This window comes from Pituophis catenifer, unplaced genomic scaffold (genome assembly GCF_029215685.1).
Source record: "Pituophis catenifer annectens isolate HBS135680 unplaced genomic scaffold, rPitCat1.0.hap2 SCAF_3, whole genome shotgun sequence".
Taxonomy (NCBI): domain Eukaryota; kingdom Metazoa; phylum Chordata; class Lepidosauria; order Squamata; family Colubridae; genus Pituophis; species Pituophis catenifer.
The window spans coordinates 94,761,664-94,781,395 of NW_027256883.1; the positions used below are offsets into that span (position 1 = coordinate 94,761,664).

The 19,732-nt window shown below is 37.8% G+C and overlaps 1 protein-coding gene across 1 annotated transcript in view; it reads right to left on the bottom strand.

Moving 5' to 3' along the window:
- The window catches only part of CFAP61 (cilia and flagella associated protein 61), a 152,079-nt gene that overhangs the window by 56,896 nt on the left and 75,451 nt on the right, over nt 1-19,732 (bottom strand). The window contains exon 15 of the mRNA XM_070940797.1: nt 14,849-14,976. Coding sequence (XP_070796898.1) covers nt 14,849-14,976 — 128 coding nt within the window. The remainder of the gene's footprint in view (nt 1-14,848; nt 14,977-19,732) is intronic.

The following is a 19,732-nucleotide window of genomic DNA, read 5'->3' on the forward strand; positions in this document are numbered from 1 at the left end:
CAAGCGGAGATCTTCTCTGTTTCTCTCGGGACACTGGTGAGGGCACTATGGATGCATCGCTTGTCGGGGCTGAGCAGGGAAGCCGCTGTCACGCCACTCCTCCTCGCTTCCCTGACCTGTCCTACTGTCCCCATTTATTTGTATTTATTTCCTTCATTGATGTCCATATTCATATTCATATCTGCTATCTTGTACATGTTTGACAAACTAATCAATCAATCAATCAATCAATCAATCAATCAATCAATCAATCAGGAGACCCTAAGTTCTAGTCCCGCCTTAGACACAAAGTCAGCCTTGGGCCAGTTGTTCTTTCTCAATCCTTGGAAAGAGGAAATTACAAACCACTTCTAACAACCTTGCCAAGAAAACTGCAGAGATAAAGGTAATCTCTGAAAATCATTGAACAGGGAGAAAAAGGATGAAATTTGTCCACCCTGGTTAGAATAATAGAATAGAAATAAAGGAAAAATATAGGTATATTTAAAAAATGGATATTTTGATTTCTTTTTTAACTGCATGGGAAGAAAAGTGATGAACCCAAAAATCAAAAACTCAAGTAATGCTAGTTTACCATTATATTTTAAAAGGTCCTCTAACCTTCACACAAACCAGGAGTTCATTTATGCTATCTGTGTATATCATGGGAGGTCTGTATAAAGGAAGTATAACAAACTTATGGGCCTTTTTTCAGATCTTATAGGTCCTGTAATTGCCCAAACTCTGGAGTTTGCTATGAAAGCTGCAAGATTTGGAAGTCTAACCAACCCAAGATCAATAAAAGATTAAAAAAAAGCACCATCATAGATCATGTGTCCACGGATTCATTAAGATAAAGATATATAATTTCATTAATTAAAGAACAGCAATAAAGCATAGTCATATTCAATCTTTACATGTCATTAAACAAAATAACAGCTTAAAAAATAATCTCATGCCAAATTTTCCAGATCAGATATATTAGTCAATTGAATTGAATTGAATACTTTATGTGGCCAAGTGTGATTAGACACAAGGAATTTGTCTCCGGTGCAGAAGCTCTCTGCGTACATACAGAGCAACAGAATAATGATAACCATAATAATAATACTAATAAGAGGGAGGAGTAAAAAGGATAATAAGGATAAATAATAATTTTGACATGAATAAGCAAATGATGGTTCTAAAGTTAAGTGGTCATTTCAAGTCCTGGGAGATTATAGAACCCAAAAATCTGAAGGACTCTACTGTTGATACTATGCTGTTAAATAAGGTAAAAGATGGCAAAATAGAAAGGCTCCCCCTGAAATCCACTTTCATCCCTATAGTTTTAAGCTATAGGTTGTTCCAGTTGTTATGGCTTCACCACAGGGCCAGTTGTTCAACCTCCAGTCTATATCCAGACTCATCACTGTCTCAAATGAGGCCAATGACCATTGTATTGTCTGCAAACTTCAGAACTTTAACAGATGGTTCCCTTGAGGTACACAGTCATAAATTAAGATTGCAGATAAATGTATATGCAATGAGATACATTTACTCTTGTTTCTCTTATACAGTATTTAGTGATTGATAGATAGGTATATTTTCTCAATTTGTTCAGATCCAAATTTTCTTAAATCAGATAAGGTAGTATGAAAATTCAGTTCTTCATTAGTTAGGGTTTTAAATTCTGCAGTCGGCAATTAAGGTTTTCTCATTCAATTTTCTTGTAATTCTATGGTGCCAAAACGAAGGTATTTAGCTGTCTCTTCCCAACCTAGTCACTCCCATGTACTGGAATTTCAACTCATACAATTGTTTAAATTTGGGTGTGTCAGCTGGGCATTATGGGAATTTAAATCCAATAAACAGAAGACACCACATTAAGGAAGGCTAGATAAACATTTCAAGAATGATTATCCTGGATTGCTCAGTTGTTGCTTCATCTGATCTTGCAAAACTATAGAAGCTGAAGAAAAATTAAGAATTACTATTAGTCCATTAAATTAGTTTTTGATATGTTACTGAGCCTCCTACCTGGAATGGAGTTATAGTTACAAACATTTCATGGGTAAATATAATGAGAGGCAGAGTTTTCAAGGGTGAAAATTCTCTATTTTTCACTGAGAATAGTTTGTATAGAAAACAAAGCATTGTTATAATTTTATGTGGATGCTAACTGAAGAATGTAAAAACAGAACAGTAAATCCTGCAGAGATTTAGGATTAGCCTCCTTTCTGGATGAACATTCTGTTTATAAAAGCTATTAAAGTTCTATTTATTTTGGGTGGAACAGTATTAGTTATCTCATAGAACACAGTTTGGAAATTATTGCAATTATAATCAGAAAACTTTGCAATTAATTCATTTTTTTGACAATTCAGAGCTAACTCAAGAATGCTTCATTCATTTTAGGCTTAGATTCTTTAATACTAAAACAAGCAGCCTATTTTTGATCATTGCATAATGGAAACATGCTGAAGAAAAGGTAGTGCATACCAGAAACAGAACTGCTTCTGCGAGGTACATATAAAAATCCTGAATACCCTATTCTTTACAGCACAGGGCAACCATCAGGGTTTTTTTTGAAGCTTCAAGTTAAGAGCTCAACCCAACCAAGCATTAAACAAGTGCACCTGCTTTATCGAAGCAAATAATTCCAGCAGGGATTCATGTTGCTGTGGATACAAAAGGGGAAGAACAGCTCAAAGATACTTGTAAAGCAGGAGGGATTAGAGTATCTAGGGAAATAAGTAAAAGGTATTGGGTTTCATTGCCTGGCTTTAAACTGCAGCTACAAAAGGAGGCCTAAGCATCCTTGGCTTTAAAATAAAAAAGGGTCATGTTGCCAATTTATTAGTGATGTGATGAGGAAAGCAGAAATCACTGAAAATATTACTACTTAGATCATTTTCACTTTTTGCAAAGGTAATATGTTTCAGAAATAAGCTTTCTGAAACAAAAACATGACTTGAGGATCAAGCTTGGTCTGAATGCACACATATACAGTCACACACCTTCCCAAAAGGAAGCTAAAGAATCAAATACATACATTAGTTGCAGCACTTACAAGAGACTCATTAAAAATGCACAATGAAATAATTCAAAACCATTTCCTGACGACAAATGCAATAGAACAGAATCTTGGATGGATCAGTCCTACATGAAATACATGAAGCAGATCTGGGCCTGGCCAGTAGCTAAATGAGCAACTGTTTGGGAACAGTTTTTTTTTTCCAAACCCAAACTACCTCAGTTAAAGTATTGTAAATTCAAAAGCATTCTGGAGATCTAAGCTTATAGAGAAAAATGGATAAGAATTATTCTGTTCATCTTACCATTAAACATTAAAATCATTAGACTACTAAATATACCTATACTACACTATTGTCCTCTATTAAATGATTGCTGCAAATATTTTGAGCACTATCTTTCATCATTATGTCTTGCATTTATCACAGACACCATCTATTGTAATTGATTTCACAGCCAGGCAAGATAGAACATGTCCTATTTATCTCTTTCTGAACGTTCAGTAATACCAAGTGCATGGCAAGCCACTGCATTGTTTTATTTCGTATTATTTTCCTTCAATATAGAAAAAACAGTCCGAAAAGGGCACATATTTCAGTCAACTCGTGGCAAAAGGCAGATAGCATAAAACAATAACAATTACTACAACATTCATTACATGTTAGCCTTGTGATCAGCAAGTAAGCACTAACTATTTAATTAGTCAACTAATTAGTGGCAGGCAACATGGAAGGCTCCTGACATTCTCAGACAAATGTAAAGATAAAAAGACTAATTAAACAGCAAGCATTATGCTAGCTACTGCCAAACAAGACAGCTGTGCAGGATACTATGTAATACTGGGCTACCAGATAACGGGAGTTGTATCTGTTCTAAGTAGAGCTTAGAAACATGCAATTGCTAAGCCATTATGATTGCTAAACAAATCCAAGGAAAGAAAAAAGGATAAACTGAATAAGTGCTTTATTCATTCTATCAACAATCTCAGTCCTATTTAGCTGAACAGGACTTAATCTCAGGTCAACATGCCTATGATAGTTTGCAGTCTACATGTGTCTCCATTATTCTCAATGGACAACATTATAATGATACCTGAAATCCAGATCAACACATCTATAAGAAATCTAATAAGAAAAGCAAAGTTAAAGTTGCTCTTTGAGTTGCACAACTTACTATAGAAATGTAGAATGCTATAGGACAGGGGTGTCAAATTTGATTTCATTGAGGGCCACATCAGGGTTGTGTTTGACCTCAGGGGGCCAGAGTGGGCATGGCCAGCTCAACATCACTTGTGTCAGGGGCATCTGTGGTGGCCCAAGCGCTCTGCCAGCGAAAACAGAGCTCGGGGGGGGGGTACATTTTTGCTGGCAGAGGCACCGTGGCCGGTCCTTCACTGTTTCCAGGTGGCCCCTGGAATGCTTATGTATAAGAATATGCAGTTTTTATTTTTATTTTTTTCTTCTTCATTATCAATATGAATGATAATGAATCAATGCTATCCTAAACATAAAAATGCAACTTTTGGGCAATTTATTGGACTAATGTATAGGGAAATTAGACAGTCTGCTAATAACAGGTGGTAAAGGGATGATACTAAAATAGGACAAAGAGATACTTGCTACAAGGTGTAGTGTAAATTCTTCTTTTTGCATCATAGCTGTGCTTTCTGCATTGTCTTTACTAAAGGAGTAAAAATTACCCATTTAACAATGAGGCATAGAATTTTCCCTATTCTTTCTTGCCAAAACTCTCTGTTCTTCAATATTTCTACATTGTTAATATGATGGTAAATATAAACAATTGAATAAATAAAAACAATATGATTGTTTGATTGTATCTTAATGTATAATCCTGAACATAAAAGGAAAATACAATTATTTTAAATAATTTTTAAAATGTTCTAAATAATGAAACATAAACTATATAATTATGGGAAAATATCCCTAAGTACCAGTTTACATATTATACATTTATGCATGATAAGTGAAGCTTAGCTTTTTCTCTTGTGATATTTTCAAAATATTTTTTTCTTTCATATTTTATTCAGAATTGAACAGGTTTTATTTGGCCTTTCAATATTGTTTTTTTTAGTAGCTTTATTATCACCTTTAAGCAAACTACACACAAATAACACAAAATCATAGGCACATGCACACACACATGGAAAGCTATCTTTTGCAGTAAATAGTATTTACTGTAGTATACAAAAATCTTTTTTTCAAAAGGTAAACAAGTCAACAAATTAAGAAAGGGATATGTAAGACAAACATCTCAATACTGTAGAATGTCTAAGTAATGAACATATGAGTTTATATAATTATGAATAGCTTTCTTGTTAGAAAACTAGCCATTCATAAAATATATCTGTTCTCAAAGGAGAAGTCAGTATGTTGGAAAATGATGGAAAAGAGGTCCTTACTTTCTCATACTTCGTTATACTTTGAAATTTATTATGAAAATGTAATGATCCACTGCATTAAAGCAAATCATTTCGGCATGAATGTAACAGACCTATTTGCCCTTCTCCAGGGGCTTTTAGAGGAATTCAGCCAGTCTGACCTGACCTAATGTACACTGCCCAGATTAAATGTGATCTGAACATAGTTATACTCTGAATCACATCTCCAAATTATTTGTTCAAAAAAAATATATGTACTGAATAGTTCAAATATCATGAGATGTCAATCTTTAGCTGCATTTTACTCTAGGCTATTTAGCATGATATAGATATGACGTGAAAGTCTTCATCTAAATGCTGTAATTAAGGTTAATGTATTTCTTTAACAAGGTTGTTGTCAAAAAGTCAGAATAGAATTGCATCTGCCATTTGCAATCCACAAGCTTCATTGTAATCTGCAGAAGTGGATTTTTTTTTAAATAATTTTTTTATTTTTTACAAACAGATCAATGTGTGAACAGTGTGGCACCTGAATGTCATACATTTTAATACAAATAAAATAGTATTAATCATATTTGTTTAATTTAACAAGTTTATATAATCCTTGTAATAATACACATATTTTTATTAAATTATAATCTTTCATTATTTAATCATTCAATATTTCAATATGTCATTTCTATGCCAATCACCCTATTCTAAGTGTCATACCTTTTAATACAAATAGAATATTTATATTATATTCATATTTATTACTTTTAACAAGCTTATATAATTCTAATAATAGTACAAACATTTATGCTAAATTGAAATCTTGTTATTATTTGCTTGTTCAATTTATAATCCTTCATTATTTAGTTATTCAATATTTCAATGTTAATTTTATGTCAATAACCATATTCTGCATTTCATACATTTTAATACAAATAAAGTATTCTTGATCATATGTTACATTTAGTAAACGTACACCTATTCATATTGAATTACAATCTTTCATTATTTATTTAATCAATAGTTGATATATTATTCTTATGCCAGTCACCAGGCCTTGAGAATGTTATCTGGGAGGAGTTCGATCCTGTGGCTCCCGAGGACGTGGACAGGATCTTGGGATGGCTGAACGCCACCACATGTTTATTGGACCCGTGTCCCTCCTGGTTGGTGCTGGCTTCCCGGGAGGTTACACGAGGCTGGCTCCAGGGAATTATCAACGCTTCTTTGAGTGAGGGTGTCCTGCCGGCCGCCTTGAAAGAGGCGGTGGTGAGGCCTCTCCTCAAGAAGCCATCCCTGGATCCGGCTGTTTTGGCTAACTATCGTCCAGTCTCCAACCTTCGCTTTATTGCAAAGGTTGTTGAGAGTGTGGTGGCGCGACAGCTTCCACAGTACCTGGATGAAGCTGTCTATTTGGATCCACTCCAGTCCGGCTTCAGACCTGGGTACAGCATGGAAATGGCATTGGTCGCGTTGGTGGATGATCTCTGGAGGGCTCGGGATAGGGGTTATTCCTCTATCCTGGTCCTGTTAGACCTCTCAGCGGCTTTTGATACCATCGACCATGGTATCATGTTGCGCCGGTTGGAGGGACTGGGAGTGGGGGGCACCGTTTTGCGGTGGTTCTCCTCCTATCTCTCCGACCGGTCGCAATCCGTGTTGACAGGAGGGCAGAGGTCGACCCCGAGGCGCCTTGTTTGTGGGGTGCCACAAGGGTCGGTCCTCTCGCCCCTCCTGTTCAACATTTATGTGAAGCCGCTGGATGAGATCATCCGTGGTTTTGGGGTGGAGTTCCATCAGTACGCTGATGATACTCAGCTGTACATCTCCACCCCAGACCATCCCAACGATGCCTTGGAAGTGATGTCCCAGTGCCTGGAGGCCATGCGGGTCTGGATGGGGAGAAACAGGCTTCGACTCAACCCTTCCAAGACCGAGTGGCTGTGGCTGCCGGCGTCCCGGTATAGCCAGCTGACGCCATCGCTGGTTATTGGGGGCGAATCATTGGCCCTCACGGAAAGGGCCCGCAACTTGGGCGTCCTCCTGGACACATGGCTGTCTTTAGAAGGGCATATGACAGCCGTGGCCAGGGGGGCTTTTTATCAGGTTCGCCTGATACGCCAGTTGCATCCAGGGCTGGATTTAGATGAAAAGAGGCCCTAGGCTATTCCACTTATGAGGCCCTTTCACCAGTGGTGGGATTCAATTTTTTTAACAACAGGTTCTGTGGGCGTGGCTTAGTTGGGGGTGTGGGTTGGGAATCATGTGACTGGGTGGGCGTGGCTAGCTGGTCACGTGACTGTGTAGGTGTGGGTAACTCATCATGTGACCGGGTGGGCGTGGCTATGTGCATAGACTTTTTTCAGAGGGCTGAAAAAAGTCATTTCTGACTGGGCCTCGCACTTTTGACCGGTCCTCACACTTATGACCATCCTCACATTTATGCCCGTGCAGCTTTCTTAACAACCATGTCACTCATTTCACAACTGCTTCTCTTCACCATGGTGACAAGATAGGGCAAAAACGTAAAATGTGAGGACAGTCGTAAGTTCGAGGACTGGTCAAAAGTGCGAGGACCAGTCAGAAATAACTTTTTCAGCCCTCTGAGTAGTCCATATGCATAAAAGGATACAGCAATAGAGAGGGATGAAGGAAGGGAAGGGAAATTAGAGTAGGAGGGAGGGTAAGAGAGGGAGGAAGAGAGGAGGAGAAGGAGAAAGGAAGAGGAAGTAGGGAGGAGAAGAAGAGGGGAAGGAAGTGAAAGTAAGAAGGAAAGAAAAGAGAGAGGTGGTAGGTTTGAGGAGAAAGATTGCTGTACAATAAAAAAGATGAAAGGGAAGAAAGCCAACCCCAAACAAATATAAAGATATTAAGATAAAGAATGAATTGTTAAACTTTAAAGAATAAAAGAGAATAAATATGAATAAATAACAATAATTAGAAACACACATACAAACATACAATGTATTTTCTTCGAACAGAGTATTTGGCCGGTTCACAAATTTAAACAGTGTTTAGTCATTTCAATTAAATTTACGATTTCTATATTTCCTTTTTGCCATATTTATTCCTCATCTATTTTTGTAAAAAACCAATATTACCCTTCATCCTCATCTCTAATCTTAATCAAATTCAATTTTTCCCTTCTATTCTATATTATACCCCTTCCCATTGTCATCTATTTTTATATCCATCCTCACATTGGTTAATTATGTAATATTAGTTGTTTAATACAAATTCAACATTTTAATATAAATCAATTAGTTATATAACTACCTTTTTTGTATATTAATCAATATGAACATGAATATTCCAATTATTTCCATGCAATCCAATTTCTTACAAATCCATTAATTATATTTACCAATAATAATAAACCAAATAATTTCCCCCATATATTCCTCCAAACCACAACTTAACCATTTCTGCTTTCAGAAATATACAATTAATAGTATCTCAATTATTACAATTCCCTAGTTAAATAGAGCTTTTTTTCTTTTGTGTTTTAAAATCCTGAACTCTCCTCTTTTTCCCTAAATTTCCCATTGTTTTCACCTACCTTTTTTGGTGAGGAAAAAGAAAAGAATTCTGCCTGCCTAATTTTCCAACCTTGCGGCAACAGCAAAGCAGTTTCACTTTCGTTTCTCAGCATAGGTAGGGGAAAAAAAATCAGCACTCTTTGCACCGAAGCAGAAGAGCCCTGAGCAAAACAGCTGAGACAAATCAGCTGAGAGCCGGGAGGCCAATTAGCCTATGCTGAAGCTCCGTGGGCCAATAAAATTACAAAAAAAACACCGAACCCTTTGTTAAATTGCTGGCTCCCCCGCCCTTTGCCCACCACTATTGATTGGCAATAAATAGTGGTGCGGAGGGGCGGGGCAAGCCAGCAATTTAACAAAGGGTTCGGCTGCACCACTGGCTCTAGGGCGGCCCTTTGAAGCCCTGTGGCAAGAATTTGAAGTTTTTTTTCCTTTAGCCATCGGAGGCAGCAATAGATGGGGAGTGGGGGGGGAGTAAGCGAACGGCCGGCGATCCAACAGAGCAGAGAGTGAGGGTGAGTGAAGGCGTGGAAGCGGCTTTCTCCATCCTGCTCTCTTGCGTCCGGAGCTCACGTGGATCCCAGGCAGCGGAACTCAGGCTAGGGAAGGGGTGGGCAATTGTGGCTCTTTTAGAACCTGTGGCCTTCAACTCCCAGAATTCCTGAGACAGCCAAGCTGTCTCAGGAATTCTGGAAGTTGAAGTCCACAGGTTGTAAAAGAGCCACAATTGCCCACCCCTGGCTACGGTAGGCTGGCGCTGCACGGGTGGGAGGCGAGGGGCGGGCGAGCCAGCAATTTACAAAGGGTTCGGCTGAACCCCCTGGAACCCCCAGAATCCCACCACTGTGTAGGCCCCTCTTGATCTTGAGGCCCTAGGCTGAAGCCTAGTTAGCCTATAGGAAAATCCGGCCCTGGTTGCGCCCCTTTCTGGATCGCGATTCCCTACGCACAGTCACTCAAGCACTCGTCACCTCTCGTCTGGACTATTGTAATGCTCTCAACATGGGGCTCCCCTTGGGGTATACCCGGAGGCTCCAACTGGTGCAGAATGCGGCCGCGCGGGGGATTATGGGAGCGACTGGGTGCTCCCATGTGACTCCTCTCCTGCGCGAGCTGCATTGGCTTCTGGTGGACTTCCGGGTGCGCTTCAAGGTGTTGGTGATCACCTTTAAAGCGCTCCATGGCTTAGGGCCAGGGTACTTACGGGACCGCCTTCTGCCACCAATAGCCTCCCACCGGCCGGTTCGCTCCCACAGAGAGGGCCTCCTCAGGGTGCCGTCGGCTAGACAATGCCGGCTGGTGACCCCCAGGAGGAGAGCCTTCTCTGTGGTGGCACCTACCCTTTGGAACAATCTACCCCCAGAGATACGAGTGATCTCCGACCTCCAGACTTTTCGTCGGGCCCTAAAAACTCACCTCTTTCAGTTAGCCGGTCTCTCTTGATTTTATGATTTTATGGTTGGTTTTAAATTTTGATATGGATTTTAAATTGATAAATTTTAAACTATGGGCCAAATTTAATTATTTTAAATCTATTTTTAATCGTACTTTATGTATAAATGTTTTTATTTTGGCTGTTCACTGCCCTGAGTCCGAAAGGAGAAGGGCAGTATAGAAATTCGAATAATAAATAAATAAATAAATAAATAAATAAATAAATAAATAAATAAATAAATAAATAAATAAATAAATAAATAAATAAAATATTATTTAAGTATACTTAATAATACCATCATTCAAATTCTAATTTCCCCTCTATTATTTCTCCTTATTATATAAAAATGTGTATTTTATTAATCCCCTTCTCTCTAATCTCCATCCCTATTCTTTGATTATGCCACTACTGTATTTAAATATATTCCCTTTTTAACCTCTTACCCACTTTAAAGCTTTAATTGTTCATTTCTTAGCTTGCCTCCCATATTCCTCTCTTGGATCTTTATTTCTGTCTGCTTCCACATCTTGGCTATTCATTTTAAACATTTCTCCCTTCTCTGCCCTTCTCCATTGTCTAGTTTTGAAAATATCTAATCTTGCCCCTATCTCTCTCCCATAAGAATCCTCCTGGTTCTCCGGTTCCTTTTTTAATTCCCTTAGAACACTCTCCCCTTGGCTTGTGTCATCAATCCTTATTATTTTTGTTATTATCTCCTCCTTATCATCTCATTTCATTTGTTTTGTCTGTTTCATTTTTTCGTTTACTCTTTCAGTTAGTTCCTCCTCTTTCTGGGCGTCTTGATCACTCATTGTCCTTTGTGTTATATTTCTCAGCATTCCATCCATGCTCTCTATTCGATTCATTATTTCCTTAAAATGCCATGTCAGTGTCTCCCTTGTACTTTGGATTACCGACACCATATCTTCCCATCTCTTCTCTTGATGAAGCATCTCGTTAGATTTTATTGTACCCCTGTTTTGTCCAATAATCCAAAAACCATATATTTGAACCTATAGTCACTTCTCAAAAGAATCCAATATTCTTAGTTCTTGTATCCCAAAATTAATCAACCTGTTCCTCTGGATAGAATAGAATAGAATAGAATAGAATAGAATAGAATAGAATAGAATAGAATAGAATAGAATAGAATAACAGAGTTGGAAGGGACCTTGGAGGTCCTCTAGTCCAACCCCCTGCTTAGTAGGGAAACCCTACACCACTTCAAACAAGTTCTAAGTTGCTTCTCTCCTTGATTAGTTTCCACCCATTGCTTCTTGTTCTACCCTCAGGTGCTTTGGAAAATAGTTTGACTCCCTCTTCTTTGTGGCAACCCCTGAGATATTGGAACACTGCTATCATGTGACCCCTAGTCCTTCTTTTCATTAAACTAGACATACCCAGTTCCTGCAACTGTTCTTCATATATTTTAGCCTTCAGTCCCCTAATCATCTTTGTTGCTCTTCTCTGCACTCTTTCTAGAGTCTCAACATCTTTTTTACATCATGGCAACCAAAATTGAATGCAGTATTCCAAGTTTGGCCTTACCAAGGCATTATAAAGTAGTATTAACATTTCACGTGATCTTGATTCTATCCCTCTGTTTATGCAGCCCAGGACTGTGTTGGCTTTTTTGGCAGCTGCTGCACATTGCTGGCTCATATCTAAATGGTTGTCCACTAGGACTACAAGATCTCTCTCACAGTTACTACTATTGAGCAAAGTACCACATATACTGTATCTGTGCATTTTGTTTTTGTTGCCTAAATGCAGAACCTTTTTTCACCATTGAATTTCATTTTGTTAGATAGCATCGAATGTTCAAGTCTGTCAAGATCCTTCCGTATCTTGAGCCTATCTTTTGGAGCATTGGCTATTCCTGCCAGTTTAGTGTTATCTGCAAATTTGATGAGTTCCCCATCTATCCCCTCATCCAAGTCATTGATGAACATGTTGAAGAGTACTGGGCCTAAAACAGAGCCTTGGGACACTCCACTGCATACTTCCCTCCATGTAGATGCAGTTCCATTGAGGACTACATATTGAGTGCGGTTGGTCAGCCAATCACGAATCCATCTGGTGGTGATGCTGTCTAATTCACATTTTCTATTTTATCAAGTAGTAGGTTATGGTCTACTTTATCAAATGCCTTACTGAAGTCCAAGTAAATTATATCAACAGTATTCCTCTGGTCCACTAATTTTGTCACTTGTCAAAGAATGCAATAAGATTAGTCTGGCATGATCTGTTTTTGACTGTCTTATGGATAGTCCCATACGTTTTCCAGAACCCACTCAGGTCCCTCTATAAATTCAGTCTTATATTGTAATCCTCAGGGGTCATTTTAATGATAATGTTTTTTGTATTATCACATTTAAATCCCCAAAAATCAAATAATTCCAAGATTTTGGAAGTATGTTGTTCTTCCTTTTGCCAGCAGATGGCACTCTTAGATTGGATTTCAGTATTAACCAGTTTTTCATTTTCCCACAATGTAAAAATAAAGTTGATTTTTAAGTTGATAATTTCAGCATTTCAAAGTGCCCATCCAGTTTGAAAGTCCAATTTTCTGTATTTTAGTGATTTTTCTGCCTTTTTCCCTTTAATTCTTTCTTTCAATTTTAAAGTTTTTTCAGAGTGCTAGGTCACTGCTACTTTAAGAATAGTTGTGAACCTCTTTTTTACTGGATATTCTTTTAGGGTTAAAATTTGAATAAAAAGAATTTTTCTCACCCAGTTCACACACTGTTTACCAAAGTCCGCACCTGCACTGTGCTTAGATGGTCATCTGCTTCCCCAGCTTCTTGGCAGCCATCTTAGTCTGCCTCTTCTCCTCACCGTGGCAGAGAGAGAAAGAAGCCCCGGGGTTCAGCAGGAGAGTTGTAATCTCTCCTGCAATCTCTCAGAGCACCCCTCTTTAGCTTCACTGCCCCTACAAGGTCGCTTTGGCTCCTTTCGGAGCCCACAAACAGGGAGAAGCCAGCACAGGAATGGAGAGCTCTGTTTTCTGTGACTGGTAATACTGCGAAGCTCCATCCCCTCTCTGGAAGTGGATTCTTACTAACTAGTTCTAGATCTTTCCTCTTTTTTCTTGCCATCTTAATGGAAAACACTGCGTAAAAGAGATGAGAACTCTGTTTATATGTCTGAAAACTGAATGTAATGGGACCAAATTTGGTAAGGTGAGAGAAGCTGCTAGAAGAAACATCAAAGTAAAATAGGAACCAAATCTAGTTTGGACCTGCAGAGTAAAACATTCTAGAAAAAAAAAATCTGTTATAATGTGGAATACTGTATTTTCTTTTCAGAGATTAGAATGGCCCCAAACTGTTGGCTTTCATAAGGCTTAAAAAACCTGAGTGTGTACTGGATCTGGGGCTCCAAATAGTATTAAAGGCCTTGTGTCTTGGGTGCACTGTTAATTAGTTAATTGTTTTGGTCACTGTATATTTAGCTTTGTATTATTTTTATTGTTTTTAAATGTTTTATTGTTTTAGAACTATAACTACTCAGAGTCACTTGGTTGAGATGGGTGGCTATAGAAAATAAATAAATGAACAAATGAACAAACAAACAAACAAATAAATGCTGGCAAACAGTCCTGAGCATTATGAACTGCTGGATGAAGCTTTCCTTATCAACTCAATTGACAAGGCTAACAGTTTAATATTATGGACATGCAAAGAGAAAGAATAGTAGATAAAGATACCATATTTGGCAAGATTGAAGGAAATTGTAAAAAAAAAGATTAGCATTGTAATTGATCAATGCAATAACTACAGCCATAGACTCAACTCTAGCAGGGATTAGCCACTTGACTGAAAAGCAAATACAACCCAGAACAACTATCTACAAGGTTTCTATAAGTCAATATCAACTTGATGGCAACTAACAATAACAACAAAAAGTCTGGAACTCCAAATATTAGTTTGTAATTCCCACTACGTCTTAAAACATTGGCCATCCTGGCTAAACCTAAAACTAGAGATTGATGCTGTCCATGTCTGCTCTAATGGTTTCATTCTAAAGAGATCTTCCTTTTGGAACTACATCATCAGCACTGTGAATGCTAGTGATAATCACCACTACAAGCTATAATTTATGCCATACACAAATGAAAGTCAACTTGATTGTCTTTAACACTGAGTAAAAGGAAGCAGTGCCATGTGTACATTAACAAGCGCAAAGACTTTAGATCACAGCAGTATAGACAGGTTAGGTACATTGTAATAGCTAAGGTGCCAGACATGAAATGATGACATACAGTTTGACTCTATCTTTAACTATGAAAACTCCCTGGGTGACTTTGGACAACTCATTTATTCAAAGCCTAATCTAACTCAAGGGTTGTTATTTTAGAGACAAAACAAGGTGAGACTTACAAGTATATAACACGGAGCTTTCATTAAAAAGATGAGACATAAATGCAATAATTGAATAAACAAATATAGTGAAAAATTGTTCAGTGTGAAATTAAATCTAAAAACTTACCAAAAAATCAGTGTCTCCAGGAAGGAGATTCCTACATTTGATGATCCAACAACTACTATTCTACAATTGACAGATACCTTGGGTTCCAAGGACAATTTCCGATTGAAATGATATAGTGCATACTTTAACTGTATGAGGAATAAAAAACAAAAAAGATGTTCTTTAGTATATTTAGATTACAGATGTGTTATAAACATAGACACAGCAATATGTGAAACTTTCAAATTGTAGAACGTGTAATATATACCTTTTATAAAAATATATACCTTTTATAAAAATAATATTAAGCAACCAATTCATGTAGCAATGCTAATATCCACTAATTTGTTAGTCTATACAGAATTCCAGTTCATGCAGTTCAGGTCTGTCACTTTTGTGCAAGAGAATTATGTAACATTTTTTATCAGCACTACAATCCATATGAATCATCATCATCTTCATCCCACCCTCTATTTATACTGGGCACAGATGAAACTATGGCATAAATTAATTTTGCATTCACTTGTTACATTGTTTCCCACTTCTCCAAATCTATTGTATAATTAAAATTCTGCGCCCATTTGATCATTGTATTCTTCACTGTTTCCTCCTCCATTTTATATAGTAATAAAAATTTATAAATTTTACTAATTAGTTTTTCTTCTGAAAATTAATACTATCGGCGGCATACAAGGAAAATCAGTTGAAGATGTTTTACAGATGGCATCTGTCACCGACAAGACTGGCAAAGATACACCCGAACAACAGTGCAATTTGTTGGAAATGTAAGAAATCTCAAGGAACATATGGTGGACATGTCCGGCAGCAAAAAAAAATTTGGTCAAATATTAAGAAATGGATAGAACAAATAACAGAACAATAAATAGAAAAGAAGCCAGAAACATTCTTGTTAGGAATTTTTACAAAACCATATTCCAAACAAATAAAATATTTGATGCTACACATCTTAACAGCAGTACGAATAACGTATGCAAAAAACTGGAAACAGGAAAGGACCACAACGTAGGAAGAACTAATAGATAAGATCTTAGAATGCGCTGAGATGGACAGATTAACAAAAGAAATCAAGGAAAAAGAAGAGACAGACTATTATAGAATATGGAATAAATGGTATAACTGGTTTAAGACTAACAATAAAGAACAATAACTACTAGGAGAGAAAAATAGAAGTACAAAATAGAGATGTATTATATGTCTGGAGTGGAATAAAAATGTGTATAATATGAAGGTAGAAATGTATAATAGTAAAGAGATAACTAAAATGTATAGTTCTCTATGGGGGAAAAAGGAAAAAAAAAGGAAAAGGAGGGGAAGAAGATGGAGTAAAGGGGAAGGTAAAGGGGAAGAAGAATTAAAGGAATAACTGGAAGACCACTATGAAACAATGCTTAAATATGATAAGTTATTTATATGTTGTATGTTGTGTAAATATCCAATATGTGTTCTAATAAAATTACAAATTAAAAAAAAGATCATCAAAAAAAAAAAAGAAACCATGGCATAAATTAACAAAGAATATTTCATTTGGATCTACATAAAGACACATAAAAGTTCCAACAGAAGAGAATATTTGAATAGCTCAGGGTTGAAATGAGGGGTCCTTGGTGCTCTTGAGGCCCCCGTGCAAAGCAGGGATCAGGGACTAAACCACATTTCCTTTAACACTGAATGGAAGCTGCTCCAAAGAAAGAAGGAGAATCACAACAGAACTCCAACACCCTAAGCTAGTTCAGAAAGATTGCATGATCAATGGGTATCAAAGGCTGCCAAGATGTCAAGGGGGACCAAGATGGATACATTACCCCCATTCTGAGCTGCCACATCACCAAGTGCAACCAAACTTGTCTCGATACAATATAAGCAACAGTGATCAAAGATGTCTCAAACCAGTATTCTAGTTTGCAATTAGGCAGGAAGGAGTCCAGAAGATCCATTTCCTCCACGTTTGAGTGGTAGGCTTAGAAAGGAGGTTTAGAAACTGGACAGAAATAGTCCAAATCTATGGGATCCAGAAATGGTTTCTTGAGAATGGGATGGACTACTCCTCTTCCAGAATTGACAAGATTATCCTATCTTTCAAGATAGCATTCACCATCACAGAGATTTTCCCACCCAGTCCATTTCCTCAGAAGTAACAGAAGTAACTCCTTCTAGATCAGGGTGTCAAACTCAAGGCCAGTGGCTGGATCCGGCCCATGGGGTGCTTAGATCTGGCCCACGGGAAATTGTGGAAACAGCAAAGGATCGGTTCACAGTGCCTCTGCCAGAGAAAACAGCTCACGAAAGCCACATGCGGCACTCCCGAGTTCTGTTTTTACTGACAGAAGGTTGTAGGAGGTAGTCACAGCCAAAAACGGTGCTCGGGAGCCCGTTTTCACTGGCAGAGAGCTTGGGCCGCCATAGGTGCCCCAAACACGAGTGACGTTGGGCTGGCCATGCCCACCCTGACCACACCCACTCCGCCCCCCCAAGGTCAAACACAACCCTGATGCGGCCCTCAATGAAATTGAATTTGACACCCCTGTTCTAGATAATATCACAAGGCCATGCCTCAACTCTATTGAACTTGTCCAACTGGAATCCATCTTGGAACAAACCCAAGCAATGTTGCTCAATGTCAAAACAAAGTTCTCAGTAACCTTAGGTATTCCTGTCCCTCCTGACCAAGTAGGCACCGTTTGACGCTCGGAGAACAACAAAAAAGGAGAAAAGTATTTCCCTATCATATCACAACAAGAGATGCCATAATGAATGCTCTTACCTGTATTAAGTCAAATTTACTTCTAACCTTTCCCCAGTGGTGCTCTGGATATCTCTTTTGCCATTTCATCATTTGTAAGGGGTCCATCAGAGATTAGTTCCACATAGGTACAGTCCAATCTAAAGTCATTTTTGCCCCCTTGTTCTAAATGATGACTAAGGCCTCATATGAACTTCTGCATCAGAACTTCAGGGAAAACCTTGTGTTCCCTCTGAGCCCATTAAGTGCCTGGGGAGAATCAATCAAATACGGTAAGCCTCCTGGAGGCAAGGGCATGCTGCAGTAAATTCTAAATTCAACAGGGAATAATCTTTTCATGACAGATGGTAATATACCCCAGACCATATTGCTACCACAGTGAGACAAAAGTAATGTATAATATGTGACAATCCACCCCCATTGTGGGATGGGTCTGCCTGCTGCAATGTTGGCCATGAACATGAAGGCTTCCTCTGAGGAAGCAGGTTGAAATCCTCCAGGACCATAAATCTGGAAACACCACTAGACAGAGCATCAAGTTATTTTAGACAAAGTAAGTGCATAGTTGCAAACTCCTCTTTGGAAAGGTCTATTAAGGCCATCCACTTCATAGTCTCATCATGCCCACTACCTGGAGATAACAAAAGTAGGCAAAGTAGATGAGCTGCAGTTACATTATGAGAACCAGATTTATATTCATCTTTGCATACAATATATTAGTATATCAATTGATAATCTTAATTTCTGATCTTCCATACTCTAGATGGCAGTCAGTCTATTACAATCACTATGATTCCATAGAAATGCTATTTCTTTTTTTTCCTTTTTTTTTGTATTACACACATGGGCAAATGCTTTTTTCAACAGAAGGACAGACTTTTTCTGCCCCTTGTAATATTCCAGATGGAAATACAACTGCCTTTTAAATTTTATGCAACACCTACTATGACTTCACAGGCTCAAAATCACATTTGGAAATCTTTAGGTGGTAAGACTTCTATAAATGCTTTTATGAATAATGAGTAATTAATGCAGTGAGATATCAATCCCAGTTTTATAATAATATTTGATAAGCCTTTGAAAATCCAAAATAAAGGATGTATTTCATGAAATTCAGTAAACTTATTTTACGTGAGAGAGTAGCTGGGTATCCATTACTATTAGTACTGTGTGTTAGAGATGAAATGATGTTTGTGCATTATCTCCCCAATATGAGCTATTATTTTCTCTGCCAACTGATTCTGTGTCATTCCTTCTGTCATTTGTTCAAAAATAGCAGCAAAATAGAATACTCTTTTATATAGTTCTTGCTGGTAAAATTTATAATACAATGCCCCCAATTTTAACTTTCAGTACTCACATAATTCTTAACAGTTCAATTCTCACCAGGCTCCAGGTCGACTCAGCCTTCCATCCTTTCTAAGGTAGGTAAAAAGAGGACCCGGTTTGTGAGGGCAATAAGCTGACTTTGTATAAAATATACAAAAGTATGAAGTATTAAGTATTGCTTAACACCTTGTAAGCTTCCCTGAGTCTCCGGAGAAGGGCGGCATATAAATCAAAATAATTTTTTTTAAAAAACCCACTAATCCTTAATATAGACAATGCCATCTCTTCCAACTGGCAAATCTTAAAAGAAACCTCTGAAATTCCTTAGCTCAGGAAATTCTTCATCTTGTAGCCAACAAATAAACGTTGAACTTTTCAATTCAAAAAGAGAATTACAGGCTTACTCAGCTTCTGGTACACCAATAATAATCCCATGTTTTTCACTACTTTACTACATTGTATACAATTAAAAGCATTTATTTGTTTGTTTGTTTGTTTATTTATGCAGGAATCCAGTTAAAATCAAAACAATGCAGTTCCTCTCAAACTCTTGCCAGAACTCCTGCATTTGCCTCATCTTTCTATAGTACGACAGCTTGCCCACAAATCATACTAACCCTACAATCAGACTATCCGTCAATTCTCCAGCCAGACCTTAGCTATATAGCACTAATAACAGCAAATGACATTGCCCATTGCAAAACATATAGAATTAGTTTTGTAATTCATAATACAATATATTCTTAATACTGTGCAGTCTCTTTCTTTTAAAGGATTTGAAAGTCAAGACATTTGATATTTAGGGAGATTAGAGT